Source organism: Oncorhynchus nerka, linkage group LG2 (genome assembly GCF_034236695.1).
Source record: "Oncorhynchus nerka isolate Pitt River linkage group LG2, Oner_Uvic_2.0, whole genome shotgun sequence".
Lineage (NCBI taxonomy): Eukaryota > Metazoa > Chordata > Actinopteri > Salmoniformes > Salmonidae > Oncorhynchus > Oncorhynchus nerka.
Genome location: NC_088397.1, coordinates 50,248,450 through 50,276,012, shown reverse-complemented (window position 1 = coordinate 50,276,012; position 27,563 = coordinate 50,248,450). Strand labels below are relative to the sequence as shown.

Genomic DNA, 27,563 nt, shown 5'->3' with positions numbered 1-27,563 from the left:
ACTATGTAGACTACAGTCACAGTAGTCCCCTGGAATTGCACTGACCCATGAAACACAGTGATGTGTGAACATCTGAACTGTTATTCATATTCAGCACTGATATTTTAAGATATCACAAGATGGGTGTCTCATTACTGAAAAACACATGGCATGCTCTCCACAAGCCCCTCATTAATTCACAAAAATATATGCTCTCCCAGATCAAAGCACAATACGTTTGTTTGTCTGGTGTGGGTAGATTTTTCATCAATGCAATTTTGAAAAAACTAAATCCAGTTACTTGATGCATTGCGATGGATGAGTTCAATTTGAGACTTCAAACATCTCTTCTAGAGATTACGGTAAGAAAATATTAGACCCTCCTCCACTGAGTTCATGAATGTGCAAAGCTCCTCTTCGCTCTCTATCATCTGCAGCATAATGCAACAGAGCAGTAACGACAAAAATGTAAACTCTAGGCGTTATTGCCAATTCACAGACATGAAAGAGGAATCTTGTGCTCCTCCAAATCATTAGAACAATTTCCCACGATGAGAATTCACTGCAAAGTTGTTGTGATCACTGTCTGTTTAGGAGTTTTTCTACTTTTGTACTTTTTGGGGGGGAATGCTGCAGACGATTCGCCTTTGAAAGAAGTTGCGGAGGATTACTATTTTCCAACGTCCTCCGGGCTTGGAAACATTGTTGCATCGAAGTTAACAAAAAAGCCTCTCGATGAACTTCACATTCTACAGAAACAACCACTGACGGACCGAAAAGAAGCGAAAGTAGTCAGAGGCAATGCGATCGCAAAACGGTAAGCAATTTTCGGATCATTGCTTGTTGATGTGATTTATTGGCTTTTCTCCACGCCTATTTTTTTTTCCTTCAACTTTTTGGCACGCATTTAAAGACGTAATATGTCTCAAAAGTCATTTCTGCACTTTTAATCTACGGATTGCATTACTATCTGTTTACCGATATGGTTTATTTTTATTTTGTTCCTTTTGGAAGTTATGGGAATGAGTCCACACGTATCCTTTCCCTCTTCATTCAGGAGACGTGCTTCCCCCATCGAAAACATACATGGGCTTAAATCTCAATTCAAGGACGTTGCCAACAAACAATGGCTTTATCTGTCACGAGAGGACCAAACATGCAATTGTCATTCAAATCGTATTTTTATTATCACATGTATTTCTCTTAATGACCGATCAATGTATTGATTGGATTTATTGCAGAGGTATTTGCACGCAGTCTCTCACCTATTCGGTGAGTTGTGTGCATATTTGATCGCATGATGAGCTCAAAATAATTGTTTGTACACCAGTTTAAGAAAAAGGCTCGAGTGTAAAAATAATTGTCGAGTTTTGTGGAGTTTATCCCTTTTTAAGTCCTGTGGTTAACGGGTTTAAAGGTCACCTTGAGAGGTCTTCAATATGGTGTATAAATGAGTCCAAGGAGACTCACTGATTACACCGCTGGGGACTGACGAGCATACATTTACATATCTTATAGAATCACTTGCATCCAGGACCTATGCCTTTATTGGGCAGCAGGTAGTTTAGTGGTTAGAGCTGCAAGATCGAATCCCCGAGCTGACAAGGTAAAAATCTGTCTTTCTGCCCCTGAACAAGGCAGTTAACAGACTGATCCTAGGCCGTCAATGAAAATAAGATTTGTTCTTCTAACTGACTTGCTTAGTTAAATAAAGGCAAAAAAAATAAGTATTTGTCCCTTCAAAGTAAACAAGCACTTCTAGATATATAAATGAACAAAAATATAAAGGCAACATGTTGGTCCCATGTTTCATGAGTTGAAATAAAGGACCCCAGAAATGTTCCATAAGTACAAAAAATGTATTTCTCTCATTTTGGCCACATTTGTTTAAATCCCTATTAGTGAGCGTTTCTCCTTTGCCAAGATAATTCATCCACCTGACGGATGTGACATGTCAAGAAACGGATTAAACGGCATGATAATTACACAGATGCACCTTGTGCCGAGGACAATAAAAGGTCATTCTTAAATGTGTAGTTTTGTCACACACGCCACAGATAAAGTTGAGGGCGGGTGCAATTAGCATGCTCACTGCAGGAATCTCCAGCAGAGCTGTTGCCAGAGTTGAATGTTAATTGATCTACCATAAGCCACCTCCAACGTCGTTTTGGAGCATCTGGCAGGCCTCACAACCGCAGACCACGTGTAACCACGCCAGCCCAGGACCTCCACATCCGGCTTCTTCACCTACGGGATCGTCTGAGACCAGCCACCTGGACAGCTGATGAAACTGTGGGTTTGCACAACCAAAGAATTTCTGCACAAACTCTCATTGAACCTCATTTGCGTCCTCGTCTTGACCTGACTGCAGTTTGGTGTTGTAACCTACTTCAGTGGGCAAATGCTCACCTCTGATGACCACTGGCACGCTGGAGAAGTGTGCTCTTCACAGATGAATGCCCGGTTTTGCATCGTGTGGGTGAGTGGTTTGCTGACGTCAATGTTGTGAACAGAGTGCCCCATGGTTGCGTTGGGGTTATGGTATGGGCAAGCTACGGACAACGAACACGATTGCATTTTATCGATGAGAATTTGAATGCACAGCGATAACGTGACGAGATCCTGAGACCTATTGCTGTGCCGTTCATCCGCCGCCATCACCTCATGTTTAAGCATGATAATGCACGTCTCCATGTCGCAAGGATCTGTACACAATTCCTGGAAGCTGAAAATGTCCCAGTTCTTCCATGGCCTGCATACTCACCAGACATGTCACCCATTGAGCCTATTTGGGATGCTCTGGATCGACGTGTACGCAGCATGTTCCAGTTCCCGCCAATATCCAGCAACCTCACACAGCCATTAGGAGTGGGACAACATTCCACAGGCCACAATCAACAGCCTGATCAACTCTATGTGAAGGAGATGTCGCGTTGCATGAGGTAAATAGTGGCCACACCAGATACTGACTGGTTTTCTGATCCATTCCCCTACCTTAAGGTATCTGTGACCAACTGATGCATACCTGTATTCTCATTGAAATGTGAAATCCATAGATTAGGGCCCAATAAATGTATTTCAATGGTCAGATTTTTCTTATGAACTGCAACTCAGTAAAATCTTTGAAATTGTTGCATTTTTATATTTTTTGTTCAGTGTAGATGATCTCAACTACTGGTCAAAACAATATGTCATCCCATGCTCTCATCCCCTCTTTCCTGTGCCTTCCAGATAATAACCAGGCAATGGTTTGTCGTCTTTCACCATTCCAGTCCAGGGGTGGAAACATTTAGCCTGAGTCTTATATTTGTCCTCTCTATCACGGATATGATACTATCATCCAGATTTGATAGTCTAAAGGCAGTACTCTCTGTTGTAAAGCTTGCTTTCACCAACACCAGCGTTTCCCAGACTCGGTGCATGTTTTGGTTTTTGCCTTAACACTACACAGCTGATTCAAATGATCAAAGTTTGATGATTAGTTGATTATTTTACATCAGCTGTGTAGTGTTTGGTGCAAAAACCAAAACGTGCACCCCTTGGGGTCTCGAGAACCGAGTTCGGGAAATACTGCCCTGCACTGTCCTGTTTGATCAGTGAACTGGTTGGAAGCGTTTCTAAAGCATTCAGACTGGACCATAGTGTCCTAGCAGTGACCACACCCACACGCGTGTGCCCTCTACTGATAAGAGAAATGGGGTGATGGAGGATATTGACTGAAGCAGGTTTCACAAACCATAACTCTCTGAAAAAAGAAAGGAAAAAAAAACTAGACATCTGCCTTAGCTTTAGGCCCTTGACCATTGGTTCTGGTGAAAGAGAGGGATAGAATTGCCATAAGATATATGCTATTATGTTGTTTTGGTTACTCTTCCCTGCTCATCATTGTTTGTGGAATTTCCCCACATAGTTCTCAGTCAAGTGAAAATGTTACATATATGATACTGTCGTCACAACAAACACTTTCCTTCATCGTCTGGAATATTGTACAATGGTGTGCCCTGACCCTAACAAGGTATTCATTCTATTGCAGTGACATTATGTAAAGCTAAATGTCATCTTGGATGACTAAAGACTGCTCTCTCTGTCTGCAGGTCTTGAAACCTCCCTGCTTACCAAAGTATCCTGGCGAGGTTTTAAGGGACATCTTATCAAGGGGAAAAGCTATTTCTTTCTTGCAGGAGAGTGAGCCAATGAAGGAGAAAGAGGGATAAAGTACCTCCTGGGAGACATGGGCAGAGGCTGGCGTTGAGTAACTTGGGAAATCTGTTTATCAGAATACACATGGCAAGGGCTGATGATTCACTGAAAGAGAATGTAACTTTATTCAAATCCGTTATGCACAGGGAGGACTTTCATATTCAGAAAGGAAAGCAAGCACATTTTTGTTATTTTTTTCCAAAGCCTCTGGTGAAATTCCCTTCTCACAGCCTTCATCCAAGCAAGCCTTCAGCTCATTGTAGTAGTGGGTCGTGTCTGATTCTGAATAGTGTAAGTCAATTTTGATAGATTTGTTGAATAAGGTAAGCTGTATTGTCACTGCTGTTTTTTTTTCTAGGTTCAGGGTTTAAAAGATTGTTGCAGTGCAAGCCCAAGGCCTCATAGGCACAGTACTCTCTGTTGTCAATAATTAGTTCTTGTTGTATCCCCTCAGAGCTAGTCTGAGTCTGTCCAAATGTTTCCAGATGGGTGGAATATACAGTACCAGTCAAAAGTTTGGACACGCCTACTCATTCCAGGGTTCTTCTTTATTTTGACTATTTTCTTCACTGTAGAACATCAGTGAAGATAGCAAAACTATGAAATAACACATGGAATCATGTAGTAACCAAAAGTGTTTCTTCAGAGTAGCCACCCTTTGCCTTGATGACAGCTTTGCACACTGTTGGCGTTCTCTCAACCAGCTTCAGGAGGTAGTCACCTGGAATGCATTTCAATTAACAGGGGTGCCTTGTTAAAAGTTAATTTGTGGAATTTATTTCCTTCTTAATGCATTTGAGACAATCAGTTGTGTTGTGACAAGATTAGGGGTGGTATACAGAAGATAGCTCTATTTGGTAAAAGACCATGTCCAATTTATGGCAAGAACAGCACAAATAAGTGAAATGACAGTCCATCATTACTTTAAGACATGAAGGTCAGTCAATCTGGAAAATGTCATGATCTTTGACAGTTTCTTCAAGTATAGTTGCAAAAACCATCAAGCGCTATGATGAAACTGGCTCTCATGAGCACCACCACAGGAGAGGAAGACCCAGAGTTACCTCTGCTGCTGAGGATAGGTTATTTCAAGTTAACTGCAGCTCAGATTGCAGCCCAAATAAAATGCTTCAGAGTTCAAGTAACAGACACATCTCAACATCATCTGTTCAGAGGAGACTGCGTGAATCAGGCCTTCATGGACGATTTGCTGCAAAGAAACCACTACTAAAGGACACCAATTAGAAGAAGAGACTTGCTTGGGCCAAGGAACATGAGCAATGGACAGTAAACCGGTGTAAATTTGTCCTTTGGTCTCAGGAGTCTATATTTTAGGTTTTTGGTTCCAAACGCCATGTCTTTATGAGATGCAGAGTAGGTGAATGGATGATCTCTGCATGTGTGGTTCCCACTGTAAAACATGGAGGAGGTGTGATGGTGTGGGAGTGCTTTGCTGGTGACACTGTCAGTGATTTATTTAGAATTCAAGGCACACTTAGCCATGCTGTTTACCACAGCACTCTGCAGTGATACCCCATCCCACCTGGTTTGTGCTTAGTGGGACTTTGGACAATGACCCAAAACACACCTCCAGGCTGTGTAATGGCTATTTGACCAAGAAGGAGAGTGATGGAGTGCTGAATCAGATGACCTGGCCTCTATAATCACCCGACCTCAACCCAATTGAGATGGTTTGGGATGAGTTGGACCGCAGCGTGAAGAAAAAGCAGCCAACAAGTGCTCAGTATATGTGGAAACGCCTTCAAGACTTTTGTAAAAGCATTCCAGGTGAAGCTGGTTGAGAGAATGCCAAGAGTGTGCAAAGCTGTCAAGGCAAAGGGTGGCTACTTTTAAGAATCTAAAATATATAGTTTGATTTGTTTAACACTTTGGTTACTACATGATTCCTTATGTGTTATTTCAAAGCTTTGATGTCTTCGCTATTATTCTACATTGTAATGAATAGAACGAATAAAATAAAACCCTTGAACTTTTGACTGGTACTGTCATTCTAACACTCATACGACCTCACATAAGCAGCATGTGCTTCTTAATGGGGCTTTGCTGTGTCTGTGTTCACAACATTCATTTTACTGGTCCAGGCCAGTATAAACTCAGCAAAACAATAAGCGTCCCTTTTTCAGGACCCTGACTTTCAAAGCTAATTCGTAAAATCCAAATAACTTCACAGATCTTCATTGTAAAGGGTTTAAACACTGTTTCCCCATTCTTGTTCAATGAACCATAAACAATTAATGAACATGCACCTGTGGAACGGTCGTTAAGACACTAACAGCTTACAGACGGTAGGCAATTAAGATCACAGTTATGAAAACTAAGGACACTAAAGACGCCTTTCTATTGACTCTGAAAAACACCAAAAGAAAGATGCCCAGGGTCCCTGCTCATCTGTGTGAATGTGCCTTGGGCATGCTGCAAGGAGGCATGAGGACTGCAGATGTGGCCAGGGCAATAAATTGCAATGTCCGTACTGCGAGACGCCTAAGACGGCGCTACAGGGAGACAGAACGGACAGCTGATCATCCTCGCAGTGGCAGACCACGTGTAACAACACCTGCACAGGATCGGTACATCCGAACATCACACCTGTGGGACAGGTACAGGATGGCAACAACAACTGCCCGAGTTACACCAGGAACACACAATCCCTCCATCAGTGCTCAGACTGTCCACAAAAGGCTGAGAGAGGCTGGACTGTAGGCCTGTTGTAAGGCAGGTCCTCACCGGACATCACCGGCAACAATGTTATGCCTATGGGCACAAACCCACCGTCGCTGGACCAGACAGGACTAGCAAAAAGTGCTATTTTTTATTTTACCTTTATTTAACTAGGCAAGTCCGTTAAGAACAAATTCTTATTTTCAATGACGGCCTAGGAACAGTAGGTTAATTGCCTTGTTCAGCCTACATGCTACACTAGCCAAGTTATAAGTTATATAGCTGTCGTCTATATTAGCCACAACTTACCGTTCTTTGTGCAGCTTCAAATGTCGAACAAAGTTGTCAATTGTTGCGTCTCCGTCTAATTTTCTTCCCGCATGTTTTGCAAGTTGCAATCCGTTTTTTGTTGATACAGCGTTGTCTTTATATCCGAACATAATAATCCTGGGTATCATCTTTCCAAGGGTTCCATCTGAATTCACCCGCCTACTTTCCTCTGCACTGCCACGCGCAACTTTTTCTCAGCTGGTACAATTTGATTGGCTGCTGTCCGATTCAAACTGTAATCCGTTAAATGAAGAGTTGATGCGCTGCACACTTTTTTAACGGCATCATTTTTAATATTTGGGCTTGGGGAGGGTATGAAGTCAGGTCGAGACATAAGGCTCAAGTCCAAGTTAAATCACAAGTCATTGGTGTCAAAGTCGAGTTGCAAGTCCTCATATTTGTGGCTCGAGTCCAAGTCATGTGACTGGAGTCCACACCTCTGCCAGATCCTGACTGTTACTTTTGATTTTGACCCCCCCCCCCCTTTGTTCAGGGACACATTATTCAATTTCTGTTAGTCACATGTCTGTGGAACTTGTTCAGTTTGTGTCTTAGTTGTTGAATCTTGTTATGTTCATACAAATATTTCCACATGTTAAGTTTGTTGAAAACAAACGCAGTTGACAGTGAGAGGACATTTCTTTTGTTGCTGAGTTTAGTATGTATCATAGAACAACACATTTTAGGGTTAGGTTGCAGATTAAAAGAGAATATGCCTCTTCCTCAGTATTACATTCCCCCTACTAATATTGTGCACAGTACATGCTCATAAACATGAATTGTTCTCGAAAGAGCCATCAAAGCTGAGACTACAGGACAGGTTTCTCTTGAGCCCTGCCATCAATCATAATCTGTGTTGCATGATTGTCCCTCAGCCATGCAGAAAATGAAGTGTCACGCTTGGAGACTATGCCTGCAACCCACCTTTCCAAAATCCTTTCACAACTGATAGACAAAGGATGCTTTGTTCGAAAGGAGGATTTTTGTGGCCATGAGTTTGTATTCTTCCTTTGCTCATGCTAATGCCTACATTTACAGGTGTTATATAAAAATAAAAAAACACCCAGCCCATACAGTATATACAAAGTGCAGCTCTGAGTATCTCGGTCTAGTTCTACATTGAGCTATAAAAATCATATATTTTTCAGACTTCATATTCAACTCTGCTGAATCCATTTGAATTGAATGGCAGTCTCTGCTGCTGTGCAGAGAGAATGCTTTTTAAATAGGATATTGAAACTTGAGCACTAGAACAAAGCCCAGTGGATATATACAGACCTACAGTACAGGGGGAGGGAGTTCTCCTCACTCTGAACACTCTTCGGGGACGTCTTGACGAAGGCCTTGAATATGGACGTGTTGGTTAGCTGTCTGTCAGTAGAAACAGTGTGATGATGTGCTGTCTGGAATGTATGTGTCTCAGGCATATCCTGTCATGTTCCTGCCGTGCCTCTAAAAAAAAAATGCTGTAGATGTGTTCTCATGTCCTTGATAAAGTAGCAGCCTTGCTTTGGAGCGACATGGCTCTGCTGTTTGGATGTTATTTGATGAGGCTTCTGTAAACTGAGAGTCTTTAGCCTTGTTGCCCCTGTGTGATCCCTTGTATCAGACAGAGGAGTGACATGGGACTGGGCAGGCTCTCATCGAAGCGCGCCCGAGCTGAAGAAGTCATGCACCTGGCCGTGGTGGCCTGCGGGAACCGCCTGGACGAGACGCTTACCATGGTCAAGTCGGCCCTTCTCTTCAGCATCAAGAGGATCAAGTTCCACATCTTTGCAGAGGACCCCTTGGCCTCTCAGTTTGAAAAGAAGGTAAGTACCCTGAGGCAGGTACTAGAGTACATGATCTAGAATTAGGTACGGTATGTTTCTGGAAAAGGAGAACACTAATTCTCAAAATATAGGCCTTATTGAATATTTTCAGAGACTCATGGTTCTCATGTAGATCTTGGTTGCTGCTCAGGAATATACTACATTTACTACCAGATCTGAGCTTGTTTAAAAAATAAATTAAAAAACATGTAAGCTTTTTGAACTCCCTCCTGCTTCAACATCTTACAGGCTTCAGACCCTTTTATCTCAAGGCCGATCCTGTCACTCAGACATTTGTCTCACTGCATTACCCAATGCAACATTTCAGTCATCTTTACTTTGTTTATTCACGAGCCAAGCTTTACAAAGTCAATGTGTTGGGCTACTGTGTAGCTGTAAATCTAAAGGTATACATACTGGTAAATGAAAACAGCATGCGTGCGTGAGGCTACATGCCCTTTGAGTGTTTATGGGGTATGGTCTGTGTAGCATGTGAACCTCCCCTTTTATAATTTGCTTCATGCTAGCCAGGAAGTTGAGTTAGTTAAACCCTAAAATCAGTAGCATATGTGCAGGAGATGGAACATTCCATGTCTGGCCTGCCTGCGCTGGTCAAAAAGGAGGTAGAAGAAAAGGGTTGAAAAGGGGTTCTGGCCTCGATCTATTTCTCCTAGTCGAACAGAAACCCGGCCAGCTCCTCCCACTGATCTTTGTTTTGGGGCCAAATTATTTAATAATGCTGACGATTATGGAGGGCTTCAGAATCTAACGGAGCAGAAAATCGTAGGCCTCTCTGTGTGACAGCAGTGTTTACTTTGAGGGGGTAACCCTCAGGCTTGGACAGAATGGGTTTCAAATCGGCTACCTCTAGTTTAGGTTAGTTTCACTGGGTTAGGTGTAGTTGTAGCAACAGCTGGCAGCATTATGGTCAATGTACAACACCACTGCACTTACTGTAAAGACATGACTTCATTGGTTTACAAAGACTTCCTTAGATGTGTACAGTGCCTTTGGAAAGTATTCAGACCCTTTGAATTTTTCCACATTTTGTTAGGTTACAGGCGTATTCTAAAAGTGATTTAAATAGCCCCCCCCCCATAATCAATTTACACAGAATAACCCATAATGACAAAGCAAAAGCAGGTATAGACATTTTTGCTAATTAAAAAAATATATATTTACATAAGTATTCAGATGCTTTACTCAGTACTTTGTTGAAGCACCTTTGGCAGTGATTACGGTCTCCAGACTTCTTGGGTATGACGCTACAAGCTTGGCACACCTGTATTTGGGGAGTTTCTCCCATTCTTCTCTGCAGTGAGCTTATGGGTTTTACTGACTGATCACAGGCTACCAAGTAGCCAATGGTGACTTTGAAGGAGCTTCAGGCCTTTATGACAAAGACTGGTCAATGTGTGCATATGTGACCACAATATCACAAGCGCTCCACAAATCTGGCGTCTATGGGAGGGGCCAAGAAGAAAAAAAAACACTCCTCAAAAAAAGCCACATTAAATCTCATTTAAGCTTGGCCAAAAAGCACATTGTAGATTGAGGCCAAGTGGCAAAACGTGCTGTGGTCAGATGAGACCAAAATTGAACTTTTTGGCCTTAACGCAAAACGATATGTCTGGCGAAAACCCAATACATCTTTCCAACCGAAGAACACCATGCCTACAGTAAAGCACAGCGGTGGTACCATCCTGTTGTGGGTATGTTTCTCTTCAGCGGGGACTGGAGCACTTGTCAGGATAGAAGGGAAAGTGGAAAATACCGACAGATTCTTGAGAACCTGCAGCCTCTGCCAGGAAGTTGAAAATGGGAAGATGGTTCACGTTTCAACATGACAATGACCCAAAGAACACTGCCAAAGCAACCGTACAGTGGCTGAAGGACAAGAAGGTGACTGTCCTTGAGTGGCCTAGTCAGAGCCCCGACCTAAATTCAGTTGAGAATCTGTGGAATGACTTGAGTGCAGTCCATGAGCGGTCACCATACAATTTGACTGAGCTTGAAATATTCTGCAAGGAAGAATGGGCAAATACTGCACAGTCTAGGTGAGCAAAGTTTGAGACGTATTCACAGAGACTATTGGCTGTAATTCAAGCAAAAGGTGGTTCCACCAAGTATTAACTCAGGGGTGTTCACTTATCCAAATAGGGTATTTGACTGTTTTTCATTTTCAGATTTGTTTTCTCCCACTTGCATGTTGTGGGTTACTGTAAGGCTGTAGGCAACAAAAGGTGAACATTTTGAAAGTGGGTGGTGACTTTCTATACCCACTGTAAATAAGGTGTGTTTTTTTATTTGTAATACATTTGCAAAAATGTCAAACTGTTTTCGCTTTGTCATTTATGGGGTATTGTGTGCAGATTGCTGAGGATTATGATGATTTTTAAAATCCATTTTAGAATAAGGCTGTAACATAACGATGTGGAAAAAGTCAAGGGGTCTGAATACTTTCTGAAGGCACCCGTATGTAGACTTGAACACTCAGGAGTGTATCGTGTCAGAATAAGGAATATTTCCATTTGCTCTTTCAGTGACCTCTCTCCCATACACCTTGACTCAACCTTTCGAGTTGCAGTTTTGTTCCTTTGGAAGTTAGATATGCGATGATAAAGGAGACACCCTGTGATGGCTGTGCTACCTCTAACAGATGATGATGATGATGGTGTCTTGTAACGTTGTAGTTTCTCTTTCAGCTGAGCCAGTGGGACCGTGCTATCTCCAACAAGTTCCAGTACAGTATCTACCCAATCACATTCTCTGTGGGGAATGCAGAGGAATGGAAAAAGCTGTTCAAGCCCTGCGCTGCCCAGAGGCTGTTTCTCCCTGTAAGGCTACAGCACATTTTCTCTCACCTCTCTGTGTACTATATCGTATTTATCAAACATATACACTGATTTAAACTGATATAGATATATATTAATCAGCAAATGTGTTTAGATAATTGTCCAGGTTATCTGTTTCCTATTTCTGTTCCACTCAGGGCTGCATTCTGACCCCATTGCATTTTCTATTAGATACATAGGATGAGCTTAGTTTACGCAAGCATACGAGTGATATACCCAGAGAATAATGGTGTATCCTTTTATTATGGATTTTACTTGTATTACATTTGTATATAATCAATTACCTTAGCATGGTAATATATATGGATTTATTCATACCCATTGACCTTTACACACACACATTGCTTTATCTTCGTACACATTGCATTACACCATTGTAAAAAGTATTAAGCAATCCATGACTGCAGTTTGATTGATTGGCAGATGATTCTCTACAAACCACATACTTTGCAGATGCCAAGTGATATTTGATTCTCATCAGGAACAGATTGCTTTGTGATTGCTCTCTTCCCTCAAGCCATTGTCGGTTTTTAGATGGCACATACTGTATGTATAAAGGTCTGTCACTGGAATAGGAAAAAATGTGGTATTCTGATTGTAACTTACACATGATTGTCGTGGCAACAGGTGATCCTGAAGGACGTGGACTCTCTGCTCTACGTGGATACAGATGTGCTGTTCCTCAGGCCCATGGATGATATGTGGAGTTTCCTCAAGGCCTTCAACACCACCCAGCTTGCTGCTATGGCCCCAGAGCATGAGATCCCCAAGATTGGTTGGTACAGCCGCTTCGCACGCCACCCCTTCTATGGGGTCACCGGGGTCAACTCTGGAGTCATGCTGATGAACCTCACAAGGATCCGAAGAACTTTGTTCAAAGTAAGGATCATCAATCAATCAACATTTTGGTCATATTCCCTGTCCCGTGTCACTCACTACTGAGCATTTCTGCCCTGTTGTCCACCTCTGAGTTAAATCTCTAAGGAGAGTAGTTGTATCATTCAATCATATCTGTCTGAAGCCAGCCAGCTTAAGATATGGCACTTATTGACACTCCACCTCAACAGTTGGGAGTGCTCAATGTAGCGTAAGGCAATGATTTAAGGCTCTGTGAGTGCCACACTAACATTAGAGCAGTGCTTCAGCACACTCACGCTCAAATGGGCATTTCCCTGCATCCAAGAAAGATCATTACAAATTATAACTTGGGGAATACTTGGCTAAAACTCTGTAAATTTGCTCCTTTCAAATCGGGCATTTCTGTTGTGTAAGATGTGTAGCTGCTACTTGGGTTGTAGAGTAAACCAGTCCTTGTTCCTACTCCAGAACAGCATGATACCCAGTGGCCTGTCATGGGAAGACCTCCTCCACCCACTCTACCAGAAGTACAAGAACCACATCACTTGGGGCGACCAAGACCTCCTCAACATTATCTTCCACTACAACCCAGGTACACTCTACCACACCACAAATATACAAAAATGAAATGGTACATCATTTCACCGCCATTCATGTTGACAGCAAGAGCTGTACTTAGGCTTGCATCAATTTATAATGTTTCCCCAAAACATGATTCCAAGGGTGGTTGCATAAATGTCATCTTGTATGGAATTCAATACAATTCCTTCAGGCAGGTGTCATTATTGGTTTTCCTGCTCTAATACAACCACAATAAAGAACTCTCCTGAATGAGGTCAATGCTGTGGAACTAAACAAGCCTGCGGCTGCAGCAAATTCAGTCACAAGTACCAAGTGTTCCAAGCCTTAAGTAGACTTGGCAGGAGCATTATTTGTCTGACAACATGAATGGAACCTGTCTGCTAAACAAGCATATCCCTAGCAGCATCCCCAAATACATATATATATATTTTAAAGGGCCACGTGGAGGGAGCAGCCAGTCACTGTGAACGATCTGCATACAACATGGAAAGACTTTAGTCTCTGGCATGTGTCTGATCTTTCTCCTTTTATGTCTGCCCGTTACCTGGTCTCAGAGCATTTAGTATTATTCTGTACGTAAATCCGAGACACTCCATTTAGTGTGATGTGTAATGTTTCATATGGTTCTATCAGATGGTTACTTAAGGCAAAAACGAAAGTGGGGTGGATGGATGGGGTGGGTGAGTTTGAATCTCATCACGGACAACTTTAGTATTTTAACTAATTATCAACTACTTTTGAGCAACTTTGAAACTACTTAGCTAACCCTTACCCTAACTTTAACCATTTTAGCTAACTCTTCACCTAGGTTAAAGGGGAAGAGTTAAGGCTAACTCCTAAACTTAACCCTAACCCATCTAGCAACACAATGGTTGCGAGTTCAAATCTCATCACGGACAACTTTAGCATTTTAGCAACTAGCTACTTTTTAGCTACTTTGCAACTACTTAGCTAACCCTAACTTTAACCCTTCACGTAACATTAACCTCGCAACTAACGTTGGCGAGCTAGTTAACGTTAGCCACCTAGTTAGAATTAGTAACATGTTTGGCAAATTCAACATATTGTACAGTTAGCAAATTTGTAACATAATACGAAATGTAATTCGTAACATATATGAAATAGGTGATGGACATCCACAAATTAATACATACTATACAAACATCATACTAAATGGAGTATTACTTACAGAATAATACGAAATGCTCTGAGACTAGGTTGCTGCCCTTGTTTCTGGTTGAATGGGATTCTCCGTTGGTGTTTTTCTCTATTCCCAAGCCAAGATTTAATGCATTTTTCAAAGGACTAGAATCATTTTAGTTGTGAAGCAAGTCACTTGATAATTGACATGTTTTGGGAACAGCAAAACATGAGTTCTGAACGATTATCATTGTTCAACCACAGGTTGAAGTCATTTGTTTTTTTTCTAAATGCTGTCTTTGGTACTAATCAGTTTATTTATTTTTTTCAATACTGGTGTCACAGTATACACTATGGTAAGCTTTGAGACATTGTGAAGAGATCTGATGTAACAGACATGTAATGGTGTGTTCCTGTGTTTGCAGAGTCTCTGTACACCTTCCCATGCCAGTGGAACTACAGGCCTGATCACTGCATGTATGGGAGCAACTGTAAAGGAGCGGAACAGGAAGGCGTGTCCATTCTCCACGGGAACCGAGGAGTGTATCATGATGACAAGCAGCCAGCCTTTAAAGTAGTGTATGATGCAATACATGAGGTAAGAATAATCTATTCATTTGAGTGGATTGTTTCACTAAAAACTGCACGTTTCGTTACTAGATTGCTACATCCTCTGGGACAAAGGCAACAAAATTTGAAGGGGGAGGATCTCAGAAAATGATCAACCTTGGTATTAAATCCTTCTGTCCTTTTCTCTCCTTGGAAATGCTGTGGGAAATGTTAACATAAGGAAATCCTTGTCTCACCGCAACATCAGCCCCCTCTGCTGTCCATAGATAAGCCTTTTATTAACCAGACAATTTGATTCATATCCATCCCCTTCTACTGTACCTACTGTAAGCCACTGGCACAGTTGATTTATAAGAGGTTTGATAAGCTACCACAACTAACCCTTAGGCCTGCAATGATTCTGTTTTACAGTACCCCTTTGAGGACAACATGTTCCAGTCGCTGTTCTATCCCCTCCAGACCAAGTTTCTGGACACTGTCAACACCCTGTGTGGTCGGATTCCCCAGGTGTTTCTCAAACAGGTAGAGAAGACCATGAGGACCGTGTACGAGAAGAAAGTGATCCGCCATGTGAAGCCGCCACCTAAATAACTACAGGAAACTGGATGGAGGAAGTTGTTTCTGACTATGGGAATCTTTCTGTGGAAGATGTGCAATGTCAGGAGTCCCCAGACCAGACTGCCATATTATGACTGAACTAGTATGGAATCAGAATGCGTTGCACACCACAGCGGATCACAAATGACATTCCATTTGATTGGAATGGTGGAATGGATCATGATGATCATGTAGGACAGGCATTCAGTGCTGGTCAATGATGCCGTGTGTGGGGTAAGCTTGCCTTATCACCCACTTAATTGTTTTTACAGAAACTGATTTACAGGTAAAAATGTGATTGGCTTCAAAATTTGTTTTAAAGTACAATGCTTTCTTCAGGTCGGGATTAAGTCCTGGTGGAGAGAATTAAGTGGGAATTTAAAAAATGGCAGAGGTAATTTTGTTTCTCTTAATGTGCATGAAAGTATCTGTCGTAACACCTTTTATATCTGAGGCTTCTGGAAATGGTTTGAAATGTTCCTACTCTGCCTGGAGGTCTGCGCCTAACCTGATCCTTTTCTGTCAAACAAAGCTAATGGGTCTTTGCTTAACCAGAGCTTTCTGTCAAAGACAAAAATCACTTGCATATCTGTACATGTGGGAATGAGTGGATGTGTTTCAACTTGTCCAGTTCTCCAAATGCCAACGACAGTATCATGAACATATCATACACACTAGAAATTGACCATTCAGATTTTGTATTAGAAGATGTATTAGGTAAATGCCCTATTGCAGGGGCAGGCAACCCTGTTCCTGGCTTCCTGCAGGCACTTCATGTTTTTGCTTTAGCTGACCTGGAAGATGAGGTGTGTTGAATTTATGCAATCGCCGAAGTGATCAGTTCGGTCAGGTGTGGTGCTTAGTTGGAACAAAAATCCTGCAGTACTCCAGGAACAGGGTTGACTGTCCTATTGCATTGCTGTCATAGTTTGACGTGTGCAAATAGAACAGGGCATGCATACCATTAGTCCTCGATTCAATTGTCAAAGCACTGCAAATCCCTATATGAAAAAGCAGTGTAGTTGTCGCAGATCAAGACTACCAAAGTGCTAGTGCTTATAGTCGGACAGTATTTTCAAATCTATGTGCCATGTGAATTAATAAATGCTCTTACATTTTTTAAATTTTGTTTGTGCAAGAAAAGGACAGTAAACTTAATGAAAGTGTCTTGCTATAAAGTCATACTATCAGTGAGTGATACAGTATGTGGACTCTGGGATTTATAATGTGACGTTCGTGTAGCCTATACTCCATCGGTTGTCATGTGTGTTTACCGGCAATCATTTAAACTGGAAACACAAGATGGTTGTATTTATACATGCTTATGTTTACTCTTTTTCCAGAATAAAGAAAATGCCAACAGTTCTGTGTCTATATTAGTGGAACATGAGACATGCACAGCCTTGCAGCTATAGATTCCAGACATTTGAAATAAAACATGCAGGGGACACTCAGTGGTTTGTCAGATGTATGCCCACCCTGAAGTACATAACGTGGAGAAAGCAAGGTAATGCAATTGGAGGATTAGTATCTATTATAGAAGAAACGCTCCAGCTTGAAGGTGCTGGCATGAATGTTCGGAAAGTATTCAGACCCCTTGACTTTTTCCACATTTTGTTACGTTACAGCCTTATTCTAAAATGGATTAAATTAATATCCTCTCTCAATCTACACACAATACTTCATAATGACAAAGTGCAAAGTTATTTTTGCACATTTTATTTAAAGACACTTAACTCTGATTTGCTTAAGTATTCAGACCCTTTGCGATGAGACTCAATTGAGCTCAGGTGCATCCTGTTTTCATTGATCATCCTTGATGTTTCTACAACTTGATTGGAGTCCACCTGTGGTTTATTCAATTGATTGGACATTATTTGGAAAGACACATCTGCCTACAGTGCATTCGGAAAGTTTTCAGACCCCTTGACTTATTCCACATTCTGTTACGTTACAGCCTAATACCCCATAATGATAAAGCAAAAACATGTTTTTAGACATTTTTGCAAATGTATAAAAAAATATGAAATATCATATTTGCATATGTATTCAGACCCTTTACTCAGTACTTTGTTGAAGCACCTTTGGCAGCTATTGATTACAGCCTCGTGTTCTTGGGTATGACGCTACAAGCTTGACACCTGTATTTGGGGAGTTTCTCCCATTCTTCTCTGCAGATCCTCACAAGCTCTGTCAGGTTGGATGGGGCGCGTCGCTGCACAGCTATTTCTAGGTCTCTCCAAAGATGTTCAATTGGGTTCAAGTCCAGGCTCTGGCCGGGACACACGGACATTCAGAGACTTGTCCCGAAGCCACTCCTGCGTTGTCTTGGCTGTGTGCGTAGGGTTGTTTTCCTGTTGGAAGGTGCGAAGGACCTTTCTGTACTTTGTTCTGTTCATCTTTCCCTCTATCCTGACTAGTCTCCCAGTCCCTGCAGCTGAAGAACATCCCCACAGCACGATGCTGCCACCATGGTTTACCGTGGGGATGGTGCCAGGTTTCCTCTAGAAGTGAAGCTTGGCATTCAGGCCAAAGAGTTCAATATTGGTTTCATCAGACCAGAGCATCTTGTTTCTCCTAGTTAGAGTGCTTTTAGGTGTCTTTTGGCAAACTCCAACCGGGCTGTCAATGTGCCTTTTATTGAGGAGTGGCTTCCGACTGGCCACTCTACCGTAAAGGCCTGATTGGTGGAGTGCAGCAGAGATACTTGTCCTTCTGGAAAGTAGTGACAAAGAGTTGTATAACTAAACCAAGATAGACCACAACTTTTCGTTTACAATGGGAACAAATGAGTCAAAGTGGGCAGAGTCAAGCACGGACTAGCGATATCCTATTGGCTCATTCCAGTAAACGTCTGTCTGTTAGGGAACGCCTAATCTAAAGTGCGCGTGTGCAGTAACTCAATTCGTCTTTGCACTCTTAAACGGAGCGATTTAAAAAAAACTTTTGCAAAGGGTAAAGTCTACAAAACTTAGTCCACTCTGTTCATATCATATTCTAGTTTTGGGAACAGACAACTGTATTGAAATCAAATGTTTAATCGATGAGAAAAATTGCAGAATGTTGGCCAAAATCCATCTAGTTCCATCTTCTTCCACTGCCCGCCATATTTGATAGTGAGTGGAAACGCCAACCGGATGCTTCACATTTATACTTCCAGTGAAATATCTGTCTCATTATTCTAACTGTGGTAGAGAGGTTAATCGCGGTATAATGCATTGAAACTAATTGAACTCGACCCGAAACAATAGAATTGCCATGGAAACGTGTGGGGGGAAAGGACTGTGGGTCGAGATCCTGGGTCGCCTCATTTCCCCCAGCAAAATTAGCCTCCATTTAGGTTCTTGTTTATGTGTATTTCACACTATGTTGAGGTAAAAATCGGAGTATGACGCGTGTATGGATGCCAAGTCAACCCTGATGTCTTTAACAATCGACTGCATTACAGTTAAAAACAGTATTGACTAGCACCACCGATTTCTGTATGCCAGTTTATACGAACGGAAGTTAGCCTTTATCAGTCACTTCTTCTAAACCTGAAAATGGACCACTTGTATATGTTAAACAGCCAAAAATAGTACATCCAATCGGACTTTAGTAACCACATTGTGGGGTATGTTATAATGCATACATCACAACATATTTGAAGAATATTCACTTTGTTAGATGATATTTGTTGAATGTACCCTCATCTGGTCTGCGTTCCAATGATCCTTAATGTATTTTGCAACTTGTTGAACAGCAGCTTGTACTCCCTGTACTTTCTGCGTTCCAATTATCCTTTACTTAATGTATTTTGCAACGTGTTGAACAGCAGCGTGTAATCCCTGTACTTTCTGCATTCCAATGATCCTTTACTTAATGTATTTTGCAACTTGTTGAACAGCAGCGTGTACTCCCTGTACTTTCTGCGTTCTGAACTGATCCGCAATGACCTCACGAGCGCCATATTAAAACGCTTCTTCTTTCCCTTACATGTTATGGGGCAGCGCTATCTGGGATGCTTTGGACGTCCATACCCTAACCAAAGATTTGTATAACTAAACCAACATCTCATTGTTATATCGCATTGTTAGAACCTTAATCCATACCATAATCCTTACATACTAACCTTAAAACCATTTTAGATTTCAACTTCAATGTGGGCTATGGACGTCCCAAGGATCCCAGGGAGGACGAACCCACTATTTTTTTTTGTGTTGAACGCAGCCACCACTAGTCTGCCTCTTGCTCCAAGAGATTGACAGAGGACAACAACATGATGGAAATTGACTCACTTCAAGAGGCGCTTAAAGGTTTTTGGGGTTCTTATGAATAACGTAATATTTAAAGAAAGTCAGACTTTTTGTTTTACTTTATTCTATACTACAGTGGTTATATTGCCAGAAGGTGTTTACTGTGGCTAACGTTAGCTAGCTATAAGCGTATGTTAGCTAGTCAGCTAATGCTAACATTCGGAAGAATAAGCATAGTTGCTAACTAACGTTAGCGTTTCCCCTTTAGCTTAAAGGTAACTAGCTATCAATTCTCAAACCTCTAGAGGTTTATATATTTATTTCTGAATTCAACAATTTAACTAGCTAGTTAGCCATGGTGCTGTTGACAACTCCATCGCACTGCTAACGTTAGCTTAGCTAGCTAACGTTAGCAAACTAATGAACTGATTAAGTTAGCTACCGGTAGTTAGCAATGATGTATATATCATTGGTAGTTAACTACCATTTCCAGTTAGTTGGCTTGTGAATTTTCTATTGACTACGCTAGTTAGCTAACTAGCCAGTAAGACAATATCATGAAGGTAAGCCCAACTAATTGTTGATGTTATGTAGCTAACTGACAAGTTGTCCAGCGAGCTAGCTAACATGCTAGCTTACAAATTTGAGTTCACTTAACTTGGCCGATGACAATGGCCACACTTAGCTAGCTCGCTGGGTAGGTCGCTATAAAGGTTTATGAGAACACAATTACATTTTCAGTTGGTGTCACAGTTAGCAAGCTAGCTAAGTCGATCGGCTCCATTTGGCATTTTCCTTTCTTGAGCTGGTGAGCTAAATGGCTGAACAAATCAAATTTATTTATATAGCCCTGCTTACATCAGCTGATATATCAAAGTGCTGTACAGAAACCCAGCCTAAAACCCCAAACAGCAAGCAATGCAGGTGTAGAAGCACAGTGGCTAGGAAAAACTCCCTAGAAAGCCCGAAACCTAGAGAGGAACCAGGCTATGAGGGGTGACCAGTCCTCTTCTGGCTGTGCCAGGTGGAGATTATAACAGAACATGGCCAAGATGTTCAAATGTTAATAAATGTCCAGCATGGTCAAATAATAGTAATCACAGTGAACAGGTCAGGGTTCCATAGGCGCAGGCAGAACAGTTGAAACTGGAGCAGCAGTACGGCCAGGTGGACTGGGGACAACAAGGAGTCATCATGCCAGGTAGTCCTGAGGCATAGTCCTAGGGCTCAGGTCTTCCGAGAGAAAGAGAGAATTAGAGAGAGCATACTTAAATTCACACAGGACACCGGATAAGACAGGAGAAATACTCAAGATATAAGAGACTGACCCTAGCCCCCCGACACAAATTACTGCAGCATAAATAGCATGAACACACTGACAGTGTTGTAGTCACAAGTCATCATTAACGTTAGAGTCAATGGTTTCATAATCAAGCCAATCTATCCAAAGTTCCCTGCTCTGTTGTGTTGTGTTAGCTGACTTGATATCACTGTTCTCTTTAGACTTTGACAATAAAGGGAAGAAAGAAGTGGCACCACTGCTCGACCAGTTTCTGTGTCATGTTGCGAAGACTGGAGAAACCATGTAAGGAATGTTCATATTGACAAGCTTGCAGCTACAGATATCATGCATGTGAGAGGATGAAGCATGCTCAGTGGGATAACTTCAACATCACTGGTTCAAATTATATGAGGCGTAGTCCTAGATCATGCCTAGTCTTCTCTTCTGCATGTGCTGTATCACTTTTGTTAAGAGATCTGTGCTCTGTCTTTCCAGTGTTCAGTGGTCTCAGTTTAAAAGCTATTTCCTCTTCAAACTGGAGAAGGTGATGGATGACTTCAATGCCTCAGCACCCGATCAAAGGGGGGTAGCCAATCCCAATGTGGACTCCATTCCATTTGAGGACATGAAGGAGAGGATACTGAAGATTGTGAATGGATACAATGGGTAGGTACCAGTATAACCTTTTAGAATCAACTGTTTTCTTGTGATCATGTCATGGCATCTAAAGAGTTAACGTTGCTGACTTTGTGGTGGTTGTACAAGGGCGCCATCTACTGGAGAGGCATTTCTAGGTGTCACATGTACTGTAGTGCTCAAATGTATTTTAAATTTTTTTAAACTTTATTTAACTAGGCAAGTCAGTTAAGAACAAATTCTTATTTACAATGATGTCCTAGGAACAGTGGGTTAACTACGTTGTTCAGGGGCAGAACGACAGATTTTTACCTTGTCAGCTCGGTGATTCGATCTAGCAACCTTTCGGTTACTGGCCCAGCGCGCTAACCCCTGGCCCAGCGCGCTAACCCCTGGCCCAGCGCGCTAACCCCTGGCCCAGCGCGCTAACCCCTGGCCCAGCGCGCTAACCCCTGGCCCAGCGCGCTAACCCCTGGCCCAGCGCGCTAACCCCTGGCCCAGCGCGCTAACCCCTGGCCCAGCGCGCTAACCCCTGGCCCAGCGCGCTAACCCCTGGCCCAGCGCGCTAACCCCTGGCCCAGCGAGCTAACCCCTGGCCCAGCGAGCTAACCCCTGGCCCAGCGAGCTAACCCCTGGCCCAGCGAGCTAACCCCTGGCCCAGCGAGCTAACCCCTGGCCCAGCGAGCTAATCCCTGGCCCAGCGCTCTAACCCCTGGCCCAGTGCTCTAACCACTAGGCTACCTGCCTCCCCAATGGCAACCATATTGTAAACACACATGTCATTATAGTTTATTTTATATTTTATACTTTTTTTTCTTGAGCTAGCCCTACCTCAGGTTTATTTAAATAACCTCCTGACTTACTTCCCTCAGAATTCCATTTACGATTCAGCGTTTGTGTGAGCTGCTTACAGAACCCAAGAGAAATTACACAGGGACAGAGAAATTCCTCAGAGGTGTTGAGAAGGTGAGTGGAGTAGTTGTGCAGTGTTATACTAGATTAGATGTGTATAGTCTCTATATGTTCTATAGTATTTATATTTTGAAGTGTTTGTGTTGAAGGGTTTTTCTTCTTCCAGAATGTGATGGTGGTCAGCTGTGTGCATCCTACTTCAGAGTAAGTGTTGTTTTTGTCCTTATTGTTATATGGACATTAAGGACAATAATTATATAAATGAAACATTTTTACAAAGAGGTGATTCGTTGTATTTATACTGAACAAAAATATGAATGCAACATGCAACACTAGGCCTTAATCTATGGATTTCATAACTGGGCAGCGGCGCAGCCATGGATGGGCCTGGGAGGGCATAGGCCCACCCACCGGGGAGCTGGCCCAGCCAATCAGGATGAGTTTCCCCACATAAAATGGCTTTATTACAGACAGAAATACTCTTCGGTTTCATCAGCTGTCCGGGTGGCTGGTCTCAGATGATCCCGCAGGTGAAGAAGCTGGATGTGGAGGTCCTGGGCTGGTGTGGTTACACGTGATCTGCGGTTGTGAGGCCAGTTGGAAGTACTGCCAAATTCTCGAAAATGACATTGGAGGCAGCTTATGGTAGAGAAATAAACGTTTCATTATCTGGCAACAGCTCTGGTGGATATCCTGCAGTCAGCATGCCAGTTGCATGCTCCCCCAATTTAAGACATCTGTGACATTGTGTTGTGTGATAAAACTGCACATTTTAGTGGCCTTTTATTTTACCCAGCACAAGGTGCACCTGTGTAATGATCATGCTGTTTAATCTGCTTCTTGATATGCCACACCTTTTAGGTGGATGGATTATCTTGGCAAAGGAGAAATGCTTACTAACAGGGATGTAAACATTTTAGAGAAATAAGCTTTTTGTGTGTATGGAACATTTCTGGGATCTTTTATTTCAGCTCATGAAACGTGGGATCAACACTTTATATGTTGCGTTTATATTTTTGTTCAGTATAGTTTATATGAAGTAAAATATTGTATTACTGTATGTTTCTCTCTGTCATGAAGGAAAAACGGATGCAGTGGTGTGAATAGAATGAATGGTGTTATGTTGCCTGGGAACGCATCTGCTTTTACAGAGAGGTAAAGCTCAAATGACAGGTTCCTATTTTCTCACCCTAGTTTCCTCAGTGATAATTGCCTAAAGGTAAACCACTCACATTTCTGACACTTTTCTTACACTACATTTCTTTCACTTTTCCTCCATTTTCTTGCAGGAAAGTGAATGGCCCAGGGACCCCCAGGCCGCTGAACAGACCAAAGCTGTCTCTAGCGACCAACGGCCTACCGGACAGTACAGAAAACAAAGACCCTACCACAGAGCAGGGACATGACAAACCCTCCAGGTACTTCAGTTGCTACCCAACAGACGTGATACTGTGTGATACTCACTTCCTACTTTTTTCTTTTGATGAATTGAATGTGTGATGAATCTTCGCTCTCTCAGTGAGGTGTCGGCATCAGGTACCCAGGGGAGCTCTGTGAAGAACAAGCACCATGACGATGAGGAAGAAGAGGATATGGAGGCGGAGCAACACGAGGTGAAGAGGCTCAAGTTCAGCAAAGAGGATGAGCAGGAGGGGGACACCCTCAGACACGGCAACAATGACAGTTTGTCGGAAGAGGCAGAGTCCATGGTCCAGGAGGAGGATGACGAGAAGAGAAGTGAGGCTCCCAGTACTGCTGGGACTTGTGAAGACCAAGGTAGGACTTGTTTTTCACTCTTTATTTTTGCCAATCATGCCTTGCTGGTGCAATCCTTTGTGGATATTAGTATGTGTATGAGCAGAACCAGGAGTTGCCTGAATTGGCAGAATTCTGAGGTGTTCATCGCAGGTTCAGCTTATCTGCTTGCCAGATCTACATCAACCCTTATGCAGTTAACATTATTAACTCTATTTCTGTGTCCTTACCGGTCCCACAGAGCCATCGAGCACACAGTTGGAGCCATCAGCAGGGCCCGGGGAGGACGAGCAGGCAGAGAGGGAGGTTCCTTGTGGCTCCCAAGAGGAATGTAATGACATGGACCAGTCAGAACAGCAGGCCCCTGCTGGCATCCTGGAGAGCCCCGAGGCCCGAGAAAGCGATGAGGGCAGTGACCCAGTCAGCAGCAGCAGTAGTGTCAGCAGCAGTAGCAGTGAGGAGAGTGGAGCCAGGGAAGAGAGAGCCTCTGCTCCCTCCAGCAGTACTTCTGAGCCACCTGCAGAGGGCGCCATGGAGAGCGGTAGCCTGGACACTGGGACCAGTGAGGAGCCCATGGAGCAGGACTAGGATCTCAGTATCCATCTGTTGACTATTCAGAACATCTGTCCTCAAGTCCAGCTTGAGTGTCACCGGTGAAGGGGATGCGCCATCCTGGTTCCCTAGATACTTTACGCCTTGTCTACATTTTGGGCACTCCTCAAAATGACCACCTGATGTGGGCATAAACATTTTTTATTTTGAATCAAATACAAACTGGATTTTTTTCCTACACTATTTAGAGTTTTCATTTTAAGGCTTATGGTCTCTAGAGGTCTTTGTTTCAGCCTTGATCAGTCTTTGGGGTTGCAGATAATGTTTGTTGTGGCTGTGCTGATAGGTCGGGGTGTTCATCTGGCTTTTTTCCCTCATCAGTTTAAGCATTTGTCAGGAAAAGTAAACCAGGCAGTTTTTTCCCTGTAGCCAGTTTCTCTCTGTGGATTATCACCTCTGCCACACCAGAGTCGAGACAAAGCTATCGCCGCTAATTAACTTCCTTATTATTTATGCTCAGTTAATCACTCTGGCGATGAACTAGCTAGAATCATTTCTGTTTTTGACTGAAGCACAAGCCTTAGCATCCAGCTCATACCACTGTTTTTACTCGTGCCGCCATCTTGGTTGTTGAAAAAATGTATATTTCCTTGTTTGTCCCCCCCCCCACTCATAAATTTTCCTCGTGAGTTGGGAGTAATTGAAATAGATTTTCCATATGTGTCCTTATTCTCCTTTTTAATTGCATCTATTTTCTTTGCGATGATACACTACCGACCCAACTCAGAGTAATATAACATGCTACCTTTTACCTTTTAAATGTAACATCATTTTGGGTGCATTGAACCATCATTTATATGAACATTTCAACTGAATTACTTATTTTGGAAAATATGTTTTTTGACAGCCAGTTATTTCATTTCCAAAACCAGCTGTAAGTACAAAGATGACTTCTGCTTTGTATTGTGATGTCACCAAGTTGTTTGACTGACAGATATCCAGAGCATTTACTGGTTACCAGCTTTACACCTGTTTCTGCAGCTGTACTTTTTGATATGTAGAATTTTAAATTTCTGTAAAGTAGATTTTTGTAGATTGTGATACAGTATATGTTCACTGCCTTTGTGAAACCATATATAATTGTATAGTTTGTGTATGCTCTGAATGATTGGGCTTTCAATGCGGTATTCAGATAAAGCAATAAATGTAAAAAAAAAAAAACTAAAAAATTGTGGTCATGCGTTCTTTCTTGAGGCCTTCCGTCTTGACATCTCTGCCGACTTATTCTAATAAATGTGTTGCTGAAGACGTGAGCTTCTTAATCCGGGTTAGCTATTACGTGGTCAAATGCTCAGTTCAAGGCGATCAGTAATCAACTGATTACCCTGTCAGATTTCTATGTCATGTTTGAACATGTAGTTCCGGTTGTACTACGAGTCCATATTGAGCTTGTATGAAATCCCGCTACGCCCTCCCAACGAATCATCAAAACAGGCAATGTGTCAATACAGGATCGAATCCTACCACACCCACTCTGATGCAGGGCTTGCAAACAGATGACAAAGGGAAACCCAGTCGGGAGCTTGCCTAGGTGCCGCAAGCTTACCAGTCAAGATAAACGTCTTCTACGCTCGCTTCGAGGCCAGCAACACTGCACCATGAATGAGAGCACCAGCTGTTCCTGTGATCACACTCTGTAGCCGATGTAAAACCTTTAAACATGTTAACATTCAGACAGATAACCAGGACACGAACTCAGAGCATGTGCTGACCAGCTGGCGGGTGTCTACACTGACATTTTCAACCACTCCCTGACCCAATCTGTAATACCTACATGTTTCAAGCAGACCACTATAGTCTGTCCAAGAACGCCAAGGTATCCTGTCTAAATGACTATCGCCCTGTAGCATTCACATTTGTAGCCATGAAATGTTTTGAAAGGCTGGTCATGGTTCACATAAACAGCATCATTCCAGACACCCTGGACCCACCCCAATTTGCATACCACCCCAATAGATAAAAAAAATGTCTCAATCTCTTGCACTCCACACTGCCCTTTCCCACCTGGACAAGAGGAAAATCTATGTGAGAAGGCTATTCGTTGACAACAGCTCAGCGTTCAACACTGTAGTGCACTCCAAGCTCACCTCTTCAACTGGATCCTGGACTTTCTGATGGGGCGCCCCCAGCTGGTGAGGGTAGGCAACAAAACATGCACCACACTGACCCTCAAAACGGGGGCTCCCTCAGGTGCATGCTTAGTCCCTTTCTGAACTCCCTGTTCACCCACGACTCCAACACCATTAAGTTTGCCAACAACACGGCGTGGTAGGCCTGATCACCGACGACGATGAGACAGCCTTTAGGGAGAAGGTCAGAGACCTTGCAGTGTGGTGGAAGGACAACAACCTCTCCCTCAACGCCACCAAGACAAATGAGCTGATCGTGGACTACAGGAAACGGAGGGCCGAGCAGGCCCCCATTCACATCAACAGAGCTGCACTGGAGCCCGTCAAGAGCTTCAAGTTCATTGGTGTCCACATCACTAAGGATCTATCATGGTCCAAACACACCAACAGTCGTGAAGAAG

The 27,563-nt window shown here is 42.7% G+C and overlaps 2 protein-coding genes across 3 annotated transcripts; both read left to right on the top strand.

Moving 5' to 3' along the window:
• The first annotated feature begins 382 nt into the window (after window positions 1-382).
• On the top strand, window positions 383-16,963 carry LOC115137055 (glucoside xylosyltransferase 2-like). Its single transcript, XM_029673075.2, has 7 exons — window positions 383-796; window positions 8,798-8,999; window positions 11,705-11,836; window positions 12,482-12,733; window positions 13,181-13,304; window positions 14,860-15,032; window positions 15,416-16,963. Exons 1-7 carry the CDS (start codon window positions 531-533, stop codon window positions 15,593-15,595), a joined length of 1,329 nt encoding a protein of 442 aa, XP_029528935.1. The 5' UTR covers window positions 383-530; the 3' UTR covers window positions 15,596-16,963.
• Window positions 16,964-18,800: 1,837 nt separating this feature from the next.
• ppp4r2b (protein phosphatase 4, regulatory subunit 2b) lies at window positions 18,801-26,202 on the top strand. 2 transcript variants are annotated; one of them, XM_029673065.2, is made up of 10 exons: window positions 18,801-19,214; window positions 19,729-19,896; window positions 21,340-21,421; window positions 21,614-21,784; window positions 22,627-22,720; window positions 22,833-22,870; window positions 23,747-23,821; window positions 23,956-24,084; window positions 24,186-24,442; window positions 24,663-26,202. In XM_029673065.2, exons 2-10 carry the CDS (start codon window positions 19,860-19,862, stop codon window positions 25,007-25,009), a joined length of 1,230 nt encoding a protein of 409 aa, XP_029528925.1. In that variant the 5' UTR covers window positions 18,801-19,214; window positions 19,729-19,859; the 3' UTR covers window positions 25,010-26,202. The 2 variants fall into 2 exon arrangements, with proteins under 2 accessions (XP_029528925.1, XP_029528916.1); XM_029673056.2 differs by lacking the exon at window positions 18,801-19,214 and having other exon boundaries at window positions 19,238-19,896.
• The last annotated feature ends 1,361 nt before the right edge of the window (window positions 26,203-27,563 follow it).